At 35.6% G+C, this 13,886-nt stretch overlaps 1 protein-coding gene across 2 annotated transcripts in view; it reads right to left on the bottom strand.

Moving 5' to 3' along the window:
• The window catches only part of NCAPG (non-SMC condensin I complex subunit G), a 76,926-nt gene that overhangs the window by 23,710 nt on the left and 39,330 nt on the right, over window positions 1-13,886 (bottom strand). For both annotated transcript variants that reach the window (XM_061419757.1, XM_061419756.1), the window contains exons 8-13: window positions 11,812-11,952; window positions 11,125-11,248; window positions 9,161-9,250; window positions 8,666-8,845; window positions 3,676-3,786; window positions 1,349-1,468 (exon numbers count right to left, since the gene is read on the bottom strand). In XM_061419757.1, the coding sequence (XP_061275741.1) occupies window positions 1,349-1,468; window positions 3,676-3,786; window positions 8,666-8,845; window positions 9,161-9,250; window positions 11,125-11,248; window positions 11,812-11,952 (766 nt within the window). The remainder of the gene's footprint in view (window positions 1-1,348; window positions 1,469-3,675; window positions 3,787-8,665; window positions 8,846-9,160; window positions 9,251-11,124; window positions 11,249-11,811; window positions 11,953-13,886) is intronic.

Below are 13,886 nucleotides of genomic sequence, written 5' to 3'. Positions count from 1 at the left end.
GAAAAGGTTTGCCAATCCATGGTCTAACTATCACTACACCCAGTCAGAGCATAAAAATCCTCTACTCAAAATCTTCTAATTCCTTCCCATCTCATTCACTGTGAAGCTACATTTTTACAGACTGCTGCTCCTGCTGCTAAGTCACGTCAGTCGTGTCCGACTCTGCGAGACCCATAGATGGCAGCCCACCAGGCTCCTCCGTCCCTGGGATTCTCCAGGCAAGAACACTGGAGTGGGTTGCCATTTCCTTCTCCAATGCATGAAAGTGAAAAGTGAAAGTGAAGTCACTCAGTCGTGTCCGACTCTTAGCGACCCCATGGACTGCAGCCCACCAGGCTCCTCCATCCATGGGATTCTCCAGGCAAGAGTACTGGAGTGGGGTGCCATCGCCTTCTCCGCTTTATAGACTGTTGCTGTTGCTAAGTCGCTTCAGTTGTGTCTGACTCTGTGTGACCCCAGAGACGGCAGCCCACCAGGCTCCCCCGTCCCTGGGATTCTCCAGGCAAGAACACTGGAGTGGGTTGCCATTTCCCTCTCCAATGCATGAAAGTGAAAAGTGAAAGGGAAGTCGCTCAGTCGTGTCCGACTCCTAGCGACCCCATGGACTGCAGCCTACCAGGCTCCTCCGTCCATGGGATTTTCCAGGCAAGGGTACTGGAGTGGGGTGCCATTGCTAGACATCCCTAAAGACATGGATGTCACCTACCTACAAACTCTTTCTTCTACTATTCTTCCCTTTGCTCAGTCTGCCCTAGCCATATGAGGTCCTGCTCCTTGAACATGTAAAGCAAAGTCGTACTGCAGGGCCCCCGCACTGCTCTTCCCTCTCTTTGGAAACTTCTTAACCCAGATCTACACAGTTCATTCTCACTCCTCTCCGGTAATGGCCCAAATTTTGACTTATTAGTGATGTCTTTCTGGATCAAACTACTCCCACTCCCTATTCCCAGTCTTGATTTCCTTCCTCTGCTTTTTTTCCATCTGACATACTATTTACTGTTTATTTTCCACTGTGTATTTCCTCTGAAACTTTTATCTTGTGTTTTTCATTACCTATTTTATTTTTTCCTAAGTTAGAATAATGCAGGGCATATTATATGCACTCAATATAATTTGCTGTATGATTAATTTTAAAATAACCTTAAATAATTGACATTTCATCCTCTACAAAAGATTTTAATAACAGAAAAATCTAAAGATTAAAAACTGAGTTCCTAAAAGTCATCCATCATCATCAACATCAATAAGCCCTGGAATAGATTAAACTTATAATACTAGCACATTCAGACATATTGAGTATTTATTTCAGTAAGTATAATCAAGATTTTAATCACGTGATAAATCTTACCTGCAAGAGTAATACAAAGTGTTTACTTGCAAAATCCTGATTCTGCAGTCCACAGCATCCCAAACACAGTACAGCCAAATTTCTTACTACAGGATGAACATTTATTATTCCAGGAAGAATCTAAAATGAATTAGAAATTAAAATAATTTTGACTAGAGGAAAAAATTTTAAACAGTATATTAAAAAGGTGGTCAAAATGAAAATTTCTGTAAGACCTCATACATCTACTTTTTCCTCATAGATCTACATTTCCATATATAGTCTATTAACTCAAAAAAGTAAATAGTAAATTGCTAAAACATAAGAATACAGTCAGAGCAAAATATAGTCCTTATATTCCCTCCACCTGACAAAACTGATTCAATGGCTTCCTAGTGCTCAAAGAGACGTATTGTGTCTCTTTGTGTAGTCCATATTGTGTAGTCTTTCCCAGTATCATCTCATAACACACTATCCCTTGCTCTTGTTTATTCAATTGATCTGATTTCAATGTCTCCCAATTGGTGCTATCCACTAGGGACATAATGCAAGTCACATATGTCATTTTAAATTTTCTAATAGCCACATTACATTTTATTCCAAAATAAATAAACTATTATCAACACATGTAACCAATATTTTAAAATCAAGATAATATTTTTAGCTGTGGTTTCAAAAATATTTTATAAAAGTGAGATAACTTATGTTGCTTGTACTAAGTCTTTGAAACCCAATGTATTTTTACATTTATAAATATATATATATTTAGAATAGTTTTTAACAGTCACAGGTTTTTAATATCCACATGTTGCTGGTGGCTACAGTATTCACAAGAGTAAATCTACCATTCTTCCCTTCCTTTTTCACATACTTAATGTGCCCACTCAAATATCACCTCAAGGTCACCCTCCATGAACAGATGAAACTCATTATCTTAAGTTAACATATGACCATAAAGCTTTTCTTCATAGCAATTATCAATGGCATAAGCTTTCACTTGTTTATTTGATTCATGTCCCCTCTCACTTGACCAAAAGATCTACCAAGGGCAGTCTACATGTGTTTTGTAAATCATGTATACTCTATCCCCAATACTGAATGTATAGTACATAATACACTATAATAAACAATATTATTTATATTTATTATAAAATTAATATTCACTCACTTTCATTTTTAAAGCACAGTAATTCCATTAAAATATTATTACTCCTATATCTAAATACCTTACTCTTCCAATCTTTAGACAGATTGCTTTTATATATTTAAAATCATTATGACCATTCAATTTTGTATTCTTTATTTTCTCAATATTGTATGTGTTTTCCCACACATATATATGTCTTTGTAACTATTGTTTCAATTGTGTAGTTAATTATACCAAATTTATCATTCTCCTGCAACAGAACCAAACATAAAGCACACAGCAGAATTTTAAAATATCACTTTTCACTAGAGACATCTTCTTCCTTAAAATTAAAACTAAATTCTGGAGATTTAATAGATCTAGTTTTAATCAACTCTGGACTGTTGTAAATAATAATCAGATCTCTTTACTATATTGACAAACTCATGACAATCCAAGGAACTAGATTTTAGATCACAATTGTTGGCTGTTTTTCACTAATCCCAAGTGAAAAAACCTTGGGGAAAATCCTGGAAGAGCTTGGATACATTTAAAATCTGCTATGGATAAGCAGCAATATTAAAAAAATACTCTAAAGCTGCATGTCTAATACCATCACCATTAACCACGTGGCTACTGAATATTTGAAATTTGATTTGTCCAGATTGAGATGTGCTTTAAGACTTAGTATGAAGAAAAGAACATAATTTTTATATCGACTAACTGATGAAATTATAATATTTGGGGTATATTGAGTTAAATATATTAAAATTAATTTCACGTTTCTTTTTAATTTTTAAATGCAGCTACTAGAAAATTTAAAGTTAACAGGTGGTTTGCATTATATTTCTATCAGACAATGTTGTTCTAAGGCTTGCAGAATTTATATCCCTCTCCTGAGTAAAATGGAGATTACCTATGAAGGGTTTCTTTAGTAAAAAGTCTCTTAAATATGCAGTAATAAACAAATTCCTTTCACAAGGCTTACAATGTAACTTTCTCAGTCTTTCTACACGGTAAGATTCTGGTACTTTAAATATTACTATTGTATCTCAGTATTCCTTACTATTCAAAAAATGAAGATATTCTGCATCTCTTGCCAGTATAATTTTTTCAAACTTTCTAAAAGAATTATAACTTACATACCAGGTCTTTTACATGCATTATCTTAATTTAATTCTCACAATATGAAGCAGCCACTACATTATTTCTTTCAACATACCAAAGATTCAATGATGCCATCCATGGTTGCACCTATACCTGTTGAAGTGGACATCTGCTTCAATAGTTCATAGCATAAAATAAGACACTTCTGTAGGGTTTCAGCATCATTCTAAAACAAAACACAAGATATTCTGTGTTAGTAAGAATATAGTCTGCCCACCTCTCAAATATTTACTTTCTTAGAGTTTTTTTGTCTAAGACATGTCTCTATACACATTCCCTGAACAACTTTAACCATTCACATGATTTACCATTTATGAGCTAGTTCAACTATTTTCTAAAGTTTCATTTTCATATAGAAAACTGCCATAAGACATTTCCTCTTGTACGTCCAACAGGCTTTTTAAACTCAAAATGGCCAAAAGGGAACTAATTATTACCTACATCCCTCCTCCCGAGCAACATCCATAAACTGCTGCCATCTACCCAGCCATCCAAACCAAAAGACCTAGGATACACTCCTGACTCACTGCTCTCCCTGTTACTAATTTCAAAATATGTTTCAAATCCATGACTTCTTTCCATATCCCCCATCATCATGTTCAGACCACAATCATCTCAATACTACATTACTCTAAGTCTTCAAACTAGTATGTCTGCATGAAATGAATTTCCTGAGTAACAGTGATCTTCGTAAGACATAAATCTCATTTTTAGTTCTACACCATGATCTTTAAAAGGTCAATGTGGTCAAACAGATGCCAAGAGTAAACATCGACATTTTAAGAATCACTGAGCTAAAATGGACAGGAATGGGTGAATTTAATTCAGATGACCATTGTATCCACTACTGTGGACAAGACTCCCTTAGAAGAAACAGAGAAGCCCTCATAGTCAACAAAAGAATCTGAAACGCAGTACTTGGGTGCAATCTCAAAAATGACAGAATGATCTTGGTTTGTTTCCAACGAACACCATTCAAAATCACAGTAATCCAAGTCTATATGCCCTAACCACTAACTCTGAAGAAGCTGAAGTCGAATGGTTCTATGAAGACCTACAAGACGTTCTAGAACGAACTCAAAAAAAGATGTCCTTTTCTTCATAGGGGATTGGAATGCAAAAGTAGGAAGTCAAGACGTACCTGGAGTAACAGGCAAGTTTGGTCTTTGACTAGAAAATGAAGCAGGGAAACAGCTAAGAGAGTTTTTCCAAGAGAACGCACTATCATAGCAAACACCCTCTTTCAAAAACACAAGAGACAACTCTACATATAGACATCATCAGATGGTTGATACCAAAATCAGATTGATTAATATTCTTTGCAGCTGAAGATGGAGAAGCTCTACACAGTCAGCAAAAACAAGACCGGAGGAGCTGACTGTAGCTCAGATAATGAGATCCTTATTACAAAATTCAAACTTAAATTAAAGAAAGTAAGGGAAACCACTAGGCCATTCAGGTATGACCTAAATCAAATTTCTTATGATTATACAGTGGAAGTGACAAGTAGATTCAAGGGATTAGATCTGATACAGAGTGTCTACAGAACTATAGGTGGAGGTTTGTAACACTGTACAGAAGGCAGTGACAAAAACCATCCCAAAGAAAAAGAAATGCAACAAGGCAAAACGGTTGTCTGAGGCAGCCTTACAAATAGCTGAGAAAAGAAGAGAGAAGTGAAAGGCAAAGAAAGGGAAAGACATTCCCAACTGAATGCAGAGTTCCAAAGAATAGCAAGGAGAAATAAAAGAACCTTGTTCAGAGAACAATGCAAAGGAACAGAACAAAAGGACGGAAAACACTAGCAATCTCTTCAAGAAAACTGGAGATACCCAGGGAACATTTCATGTAAGGATGGGTACAATAAAGGACAGAAATGGCAAAGACATAACAGAAGCAGAAGAGATTAAGAAGAGGTGGCAAGAATAAACAGAACTATACAAAAAAGGTCTTAATGACTGGGATAACCACAATGGTGTGGTCACTCACCTAGAGCCAAACATCCTGGAGTGTGAAGTCAAGTGGGCCTTAGGAAGCATTACTATGAGGAAAGCTAGTGGAGGTGATGGAATTTCAGCTGAGCTATTTAAAATCCTAAAAGATGACACACTGTTAAAGTGCTGCACCAATGTCAGCAAATCTGGAAAACTCAGCAGTGGCCACAAAACTAGAAAAGGTCAGTTTTCATTCCAATCCCAAAAAAGGGCATTGCCAAAGAATGCTCAAACTACCACACAATTGTGCTCATTTCATAAGGTAGCAAGGTAATGCTCAAAATCCTTCAAGATAACCTTCAACAGTACATGAACCAAGAACTTCCAGATGTACAAGCTGGATGTAGAAAAGGCAGAAGAATCAGAGATCAAATGGCCAATATCCACTGGATCACAGAAAAAGCAAGAGAATTCCGGAAAAACATCTACTTCTGCTTATTTGACTACGCTAAAGCCTTTGACTGTGTGAAGTATAACAAAGTCTGGAAAATTCTTAGAGATGGGACTACCAGACCACCTTACCTACCTCCTGAGAAACCTGTATGAAGGTCATGAAGCAACAGTTACAACCAGACATGGAACAATGAACTGATTCAAAATTGGGAAAGGAGTACATCAAAGCTGTATATTGTCACCCTGCTTATTTAACTTCTATTGCAGAGTACATATTTTGAAATGCTGGGCCAGATGAAGCAGAAGCTGGAATCAAGATTGCCAGGAGAAATATCAACAACCTCAGATATACACATGATACCACCCTAATGGCAGAAAGCGAAGAGGAACTCAAAAGCCTCTTAATGAAGGTGAAAGAGGAGAATGAAAAAGCTGGCTTAAAACTCAATATTCAAAAAACAAAGATCATGACATCCCATCTCATTGCTTCATGGCAAACAGATGAGGGAAAAATGGAAACAGTGACAGACTTCTATTTTCTTGGACTCCAAAATCACTGCGAATAGTGACTGCAGTCATGAAATTAAATTAAAAGACACTTTCTTTTAATTTCATGAAAAGCTATGACCAACCTAGACAGTGTATTAAAAAGCAAACGTCACTTTGCCAATAAAGGTCCACCTAGTCAGAGCTATGGTTTTTCCAATAGTCATGTATGGATGTGAGAGTTGGAACATAAAGAAGGCAGAGCACTGAAGAATTGATGCTTTCAAACTGTGGTGCTGGAGACTACTCTTGAGAGTCCTTTGGACTGCAAGGAGATCAAACCAGTCAATCATAAAGGAAATCAACCCTGAATATTCTTTGGAAGGACTGATGCTGAAGCTAAAGATCCAATATTTGGCCATCTGATGTGAAAAGCTGACTCACTGGAAAAGACTCATGCTGGGAAAGATTGAAGGCAGGAAGAGAAGGGGATGACAGAGGATGAGATGGTTGGATGGCATCACCAACTCAATGGACTGAGTTTGAGGAAACTCCAGGAGATAGTGAAGGACAGGGAAGCCTGGCATGCCCCATGCAGTCCATGGGGTTGCAAAGAGTTGGATACAATTTAGCAACTGAACAACAACATGATCTTTGGGTAAGGCACAATTTTTAAAAGATCGCTTATACAAGGCCTTAAATTGGCCCTTAATTTTTCCCCCAGGTTTATCTCTTACCTCTTCCCGTCAATTCTATAGTCACATGGACCTTAAGTTTTTTTAACATAACAGGTACTCTTTAACTTCTGGGCCTTCACATATGTCACTCCATCTGCCTATAACATTCCTCTAACTCATTGCAGAGAGATGATAGAGTTCAGTAAAAGCACAACGAAAGCCACATGCCTGGGTCTGAATCCTGCTTCCACCATTTACTATCTATATAACCTCAGGCAAGTTACTTGCCTTCTATAAAATGAGGATAATTGTACTAATTCCACTAGGTCATAGTGAGAATCAAATGAATTCACACTCAGGAAAATCCCCGCCCCCACAACACACACATACAAAAGAATCCTGTAACTACTAGCTTAAAAATTATTTTTCAAATCTCAAGTTTAAACATTTATTCTTCTGGAGAAGTCAACACCACACTATGTGGTTTAGATGCCTCTCCTACCCTTACCTGGCTATAGCATTTATTACACTATACTGTGATTATACTGTAGCAGATTCATAACCCTTAAATAGGACAAATGAACACAGAAATGGTCAAAGCAAGTAAAGTTAAACAGATAATATTAATCATGACAGATCACCTTAGTTAAAATTTCTCTAATTCAGATCTGCAGTTTATATCTTCTCTCAGTTTCCATTTTCAATTTTTGCTTTAAATTTTCTCCTCAAATTTAAAAGCCCATTGAATTTGTCAAACAAAAGAAATAACTATTAACCATGAAAATAAAATTCAGGCATATCCATTGGGAAGGTGGGGTGTTAGAGCAGGGAAGTCTATGGCTACAGAACTCAATGACATAACTCACAAAACTCCCCTGTACAGCAAACTCTTCTCTATCCAGCTTTCTCTTCATGAGAATAATCAGAGGCCATTACAGAGTACTGAGAAGAGTTGCCCATGCTATACAGCAGGTTTTTATTAGTTACCTAGTTTATATAGTATCTCATTTAAAATAACAAAGTTACTTAGCTTTTTCTAAAACCAAAGAGTAATTAAAATAATGTGTGTAACAGTATTGTTACTATAGACATTCTTCTCCTAGCAGTGGAAAGATCATGAGTCTTCCACAAATAAGGGAAACATGCATTTTCCTTTTCTAAATCATTCAAGACAAACTAAAACAAAAAACAAAGTGAAGGAAACCACTGGAAGGCAATTTTCCTTGGCAAGCAAGAAAGACTTTAGATCCTAGGGATTAGTATGACAAGGAAGCAAATCAAATAAAGTCCTAGCTATAATAATTAAAGTTCATTAAAGCTTTTTGAAGTCCAAAACAGAAAGGAACTGGCAGAAAAATATAATTTTCATATTATTTCATGGTACTGTTAAAAATCCTTCCAAAGGGAATATATTCTGGCAGCTAAATTAAGCAAACAAGGTTTAATTATGATAATTAATAGCAACTGAAATTTACTGTAAAAAAGTTATCTATACCTTCTCTATGTGGACTTCTTTCATTTCATGTTGCTCTGTCTCTTTCAAAAGGTTTATTTTGGCATCCTCTAATGCTTTTATTTCTTCTTTTAATTCTGATGCTCGATGAAAATCCTGTAAGGTAATGCAATTTTCCAAAGAGTCTTTTGCCTCAATAAGTTTAACTTTTATTTCGGCCATCTAAGAAAAGATATAAATTGTATAAACACCAAACAAAAACAATTAATACAAAATCTGTAGCAAACTAAACAGCATTATTAACATCTCAACCATCTACAAGTTTAATCAGTCGGGCACATACAGAAAAAGTTGTAGTCTTCCTGAAACAGACTGGAAAATCTTTCAACTCACATAATCTGATAACATCTTGATACTCATAGTTTAATAGTTAATCTATAATTTAACTTTGTGAGAGAAATTTTGAAAATGTACAAGAAATAAAAGACTTGCACACATACATTCTAGTCAAGTATTTCTTTGATTTAGAAGAGTTACCTTAAGCTCTTTCTTTCTTGCATCAGCTGGATCATTATTAACAGCAACAGTAACAATGGGTGCCCGAATCTCTGAGATAATTTCTGTAACCTGATAAATTATAATTCAGAATAAATGTTTTAATATATGTTATACAACAGAAAATGACATTCAACTGTTACACAAAACTCCAAACAGTATCCACAATCTTTTGAAAAATAGAGCAAAACATATAAGCAAAAATGGCACACATTCTATTTCCTACACAATTTTAGAAGAAAATGACCAAACAATACATCTGACTAAAAAACTCTTAATATGGGAAGGTAAATAGGCATATAGACACTGAAGATAAATTCTCTTTCATACAATGCTTAGAAACAGAAGAAAAAATGAAAAAAGCCTGTAATCTTAGGTACCATAAAATTAAAATTTTCTGCCTCTAATCCTCAACTCCCTCTCTTGTTAAGCTACAATGGGAGTGGAACACAAAAATAAGAATACTCGTTAATTCTTCCTTTGGGTGCACGAGGCAGAATGACAGCAAACTAAACACTTTCCTTTCAGAGACACTAGGCACCGGAGTTGGCAGATTCAGGAAAAAGTTGCATCCCTAATGAAGGTACATTAAACAGGTGCTGTATAACCACTAATTGGCAATGTTGTAGAAGGAATTTATATATTATCTGTATAAGGAAGGGCTGGAAAAGACAACCTTTGAATAACTTGTGATTTACAATTTTATGAAAATCAATGATACAAGTCTGTTTTTTAGAATACCCCAGAGAAAAATAACAGTACTTGAAAATAGTAATATAAATTTTAAAAAATAAAATATTTTATCTAAAAAAATATACTTATTTTTAAGATACTTATTTATCAAGCACTTTACCAAAAATAAAGATATTTACTTACCAAGCATAAAATGGGAAATGAACCCAAAGTGAAGAGGAACTAAAGAGCCTCTTAATGAGGGTGAAGGAGGAGAGTAAAAAACTGGCTTAAAACTCAATATTAAGAAAAATAAGATCATGGCACCTGGTTCCATCACTTCATGGCTAATAGAAGGGGAAAAGGTGGAAGCAGTGACAGATTTCCTTTTCTTGGTCTCTAAAATCACAGGGGATGATGACTATAGACATGAAATTAGAAGACAACTACTTGGTGGGAAAGCCTTGACAAACCTAGACAGTTTATTAAAAAGCAAAGACATCACTTTGCCAACAAAGGTCCATATAGTTGAAGCTATGGTTTTTCCAGTAGTCATGTGCGGATGTAAGAGCTGGACAATAAAGATGCCAGAGAGCCGAAGAATTGATGCTTTCAAACTGTGGTGCTGGAGAAGACTCTTGAGAGTCCTTGGAAATCAAAATCAAACCAGTCCATCTTAAAGGAAATCAACCCTGAATACTCTCTGGAAGGACCGATACTGAAGCAGAAACTCCAAAACTTTGGCCACCTGATGTGAACAGCCAACTCACTGGAAAAGACGCTGATGCTGGGAAAGATAGAAGACAGAAGAGGGCGACAGAGGATGAGATGGTTGGATGCATCACCGATTCAATGGACATGAATTTGGGCAAACTCTGGGAGATGGTGAGGGACAAGGAAGCCTGGTGTGCTGCATGCAGTCCATGGGGTCACTAAGAGTCGGAAACAACTTGGCAACTGAACAACAACAAATGTATAAATTCAGCTGGCTCTCAAACGTAGCAACCAATGCCTATGCCACGCCTTCCCTAAACTGCTCCATTTCAAACTGAATCAACACAATGACAGGCACAGTAAGAGAAGAAAAGAAATATTTTTTAAAACGTGTGTGTGAAAGGGACTGGGTTTTAAGAAGTTCAAAAGCTTCACAGAGACAAAACTAAAACAAAAGCAATTAAAGACAAATAAAGCCAAAAGCACTGAAAACACAATTAACACTCAATGTTATTGACCAAAATCTTTTATTTCTATCACCAATGAAGAAAATTACTTACAATTTGTATTCTCTTATTATCGTCTATAATGATGTGGAGCAGTCTCTCAACAAGAAAAGAAATTAGGGATATTGGGGTGGTAGGTAGAGTAAGAATCTCCTGTAAGATACCCAGTAGTCGTTTCCTAAATTCAAGAAGAATTATTTTAATTTCAATACAAAAAGAGAAACACATTATATTTCAACCTATTCTGCAGACTTAACTTGTCTTAATTCTTTTTTATATTTATCTTTAGGTACAAAAATATATGTATAGACTTAAAGCCAAAATTCACATTCTGAAAAAAAAAATTTATAAATGACCCTAATAATCTTTCATAAATCAACATGATGAAATGACAAAATACCATGTGATTCAAATAATTTATACCATATTTATTATAGAGAGGACTAATAATACTAACAGAAAATTTTAAGCAAAAACCTGCAACTTTATTGTTTATTCTGATGAAACTGAATTAGAAACTCTTATTTCCATATATATATAACAGAGAAGAGAAACAGAGACAGTACATATTTTCCCTTATATACTCCATATATGTATTATATATACAAGAGGAAAGAAAAAACTTCATATAATATTTTAGAGACCTAGGTTAAATACATTTAATCATATGGTAATATGACTGTATTTTAACAAAGACTATTAGGAGAGCAAATTAGAACAAGAGTTAACATTTAAATGTACCTTCCTCCTTCTTCATTGGTATCCAAAGACTTGATAATTAGAATTAATTGTTGACCTATGAATTCTTTTGTCATCAAATTGCCAATATAGGAAAAATCACCTCTCTGTTCTTCAGTAACAACTGGAATGCTTTGAATATAACTAAAACAAGCACAATAAAATGTAGAATTTGTTACAAAACTTTGAACAGCTCCCCATTAAGTGAGAAAAGGATCATTTTATACCCTTATCAGTCCCAAGATCTATATATGGACATTTTATACCATGTGATACTAATGTGATTTAGAAACTAAATTCTGTGTTATTGTCATGAACTTTCATGAACTTACTGGCTTGATTCAAAAGACCCTGGAAATATATTTTCATTAAAAATACATTTCCTATGGGAAATTTTCAAAAGGTACATATTTATATCTCTTAATATAACTAATTATTTCAATGTCACTAGTATTCTCAATTAGAAAGTTCTAAATCTCTTCTTCAAAAATACAATTATTCAGAAAGAGCCTGTCTTCCCTCATCATCCTTAATCATTATTTTGTTTAAAAGAATAATAGTATAAATAAAAATTATGTTGTTACCCATGAACACAATGACCTTTTAAAAAAACTGGAAAAAAACTTCATGAATTTGTATTACCTTGCCTGAGGGCCTTCCTGGTGGTTCAGATGGTAAAGAATCTGCCTATAATGCAGGAGACCTGGGTTGGATCCCTGGGTCAGGAATATCCCCTAGAGAGGGAAATGGCTATCCATTCCAGTATTCTTGACTGGAGAATTCCATGGACAGAGGAGCCTGGTGGGCTACAGTCCTTGCTTAGGGTCCTATTAACCACTATACTGTTCTTATTCTAGTATAATTGCTACCAAGCAAGCACTGTCAACCACACTTTTACTTTTAGTGTGTGTGTGTGTGTGTGTGTGCACGCGCGCGTGTGTGTGCTCAGTTGCTCAGTGGTCTCTGACTCTTTGTGACCCTATGGACTGTAGCCTGCCAGGTTCCTCTGTATACGGGATTATCCCAGCAAGAATACTGGAGTAGTGGGTTGCCATTTCCTCCTCCAGGGACTTCCTGACCCAGGGATTAAATGTGCATCTCCTGCGGCTTCTGCATTAGCAGGCAGATTCTTAACCACTGAGCCACCAGGGAATGAATCCCTTTAATTTTTTACTATCACTGCCTAAATTAGTCATTTACAACCCGCACCTAGGTAACATTCAAGAGCTTACCAGAAGTTCTTTTTTTCCTGTGGGACAAAAAAAGCTATTTAAAAGCAAAATAAAGAAAGAGTTTAAATAGATTATGAGTTTAAACTTACACAACTAGGTGCCATTAGGTTGGAATTTATGAAATGACTCATTAGAAAAGACCCTGATGCTGGGAAAGACTGAAGGCAGGAGAAGGGGACGACAGAAGACAATAGTTGGATGGCATCACGGACTCTGTGGACCTGAGTTTGAGCAAGTGCCAGAAGATGGTGAAGGACGGGAAGCCTGGTGGGCTGCAGCTCATTAGGCCACAAAGAGTCAGAAACAACTGAACAACAACAATGTAGATGAAAAATGTGTCATTTTAAACTGTCAACAAAAATCAAGTTACAGATACTGCAGAATTCTGTATGACAAATAAATGAAATGACTCATAAAATTACAGCCAAGAGTAAATAAAAGCTCATCAATCCACAGCAATGATATTAGGAACTTCAAACCTATCAGCCACCTTTTGGAATCTGGCAGGAAACTAAGCAACAGCTACAAAACTGATAATTATAAAAATCTATAAATCAGTAGAGTTGCTGAAAAACCTTCACTCAACTTTGGATCCCTCCTTACTTTTTCATCATAGCATTAAGATTTTGGGTATCTTCAAAAATAAATTTAGAGTAGTTATTTCATTAGTAATTACAAATCCTAAACTGCATAAATAGAACTTAAAATGGACCCAGCGCTTTTAATTACCATGAAATCATCTATTCTCAATCATTTTTACAAGTAATCATTGTAATGAAGAGACCACTCAAGAAAGTCTTTTCTAAAACTAAGAATTTATATTTAAGCTTTCTAAAAACTGTATGT

Source organism: Bos javanicus, chromosome 6, assembly GCF_032452875.1.
Source record: "Bos javanicus breed banteng chromosome 6, ARS-OSU_banteng_1.0, whole genome shotgun sequence".
Classification (NCBI taxonomy): domain Eukaryota; kingdom Metazoa; phylum Chordata; class Mammalia; order Artiodactyla; family Bovidae; genus Bos; species Bos javanicus.
This window is presented reverse-complemented; position numbering and strand designations above follow the sequence as displayed.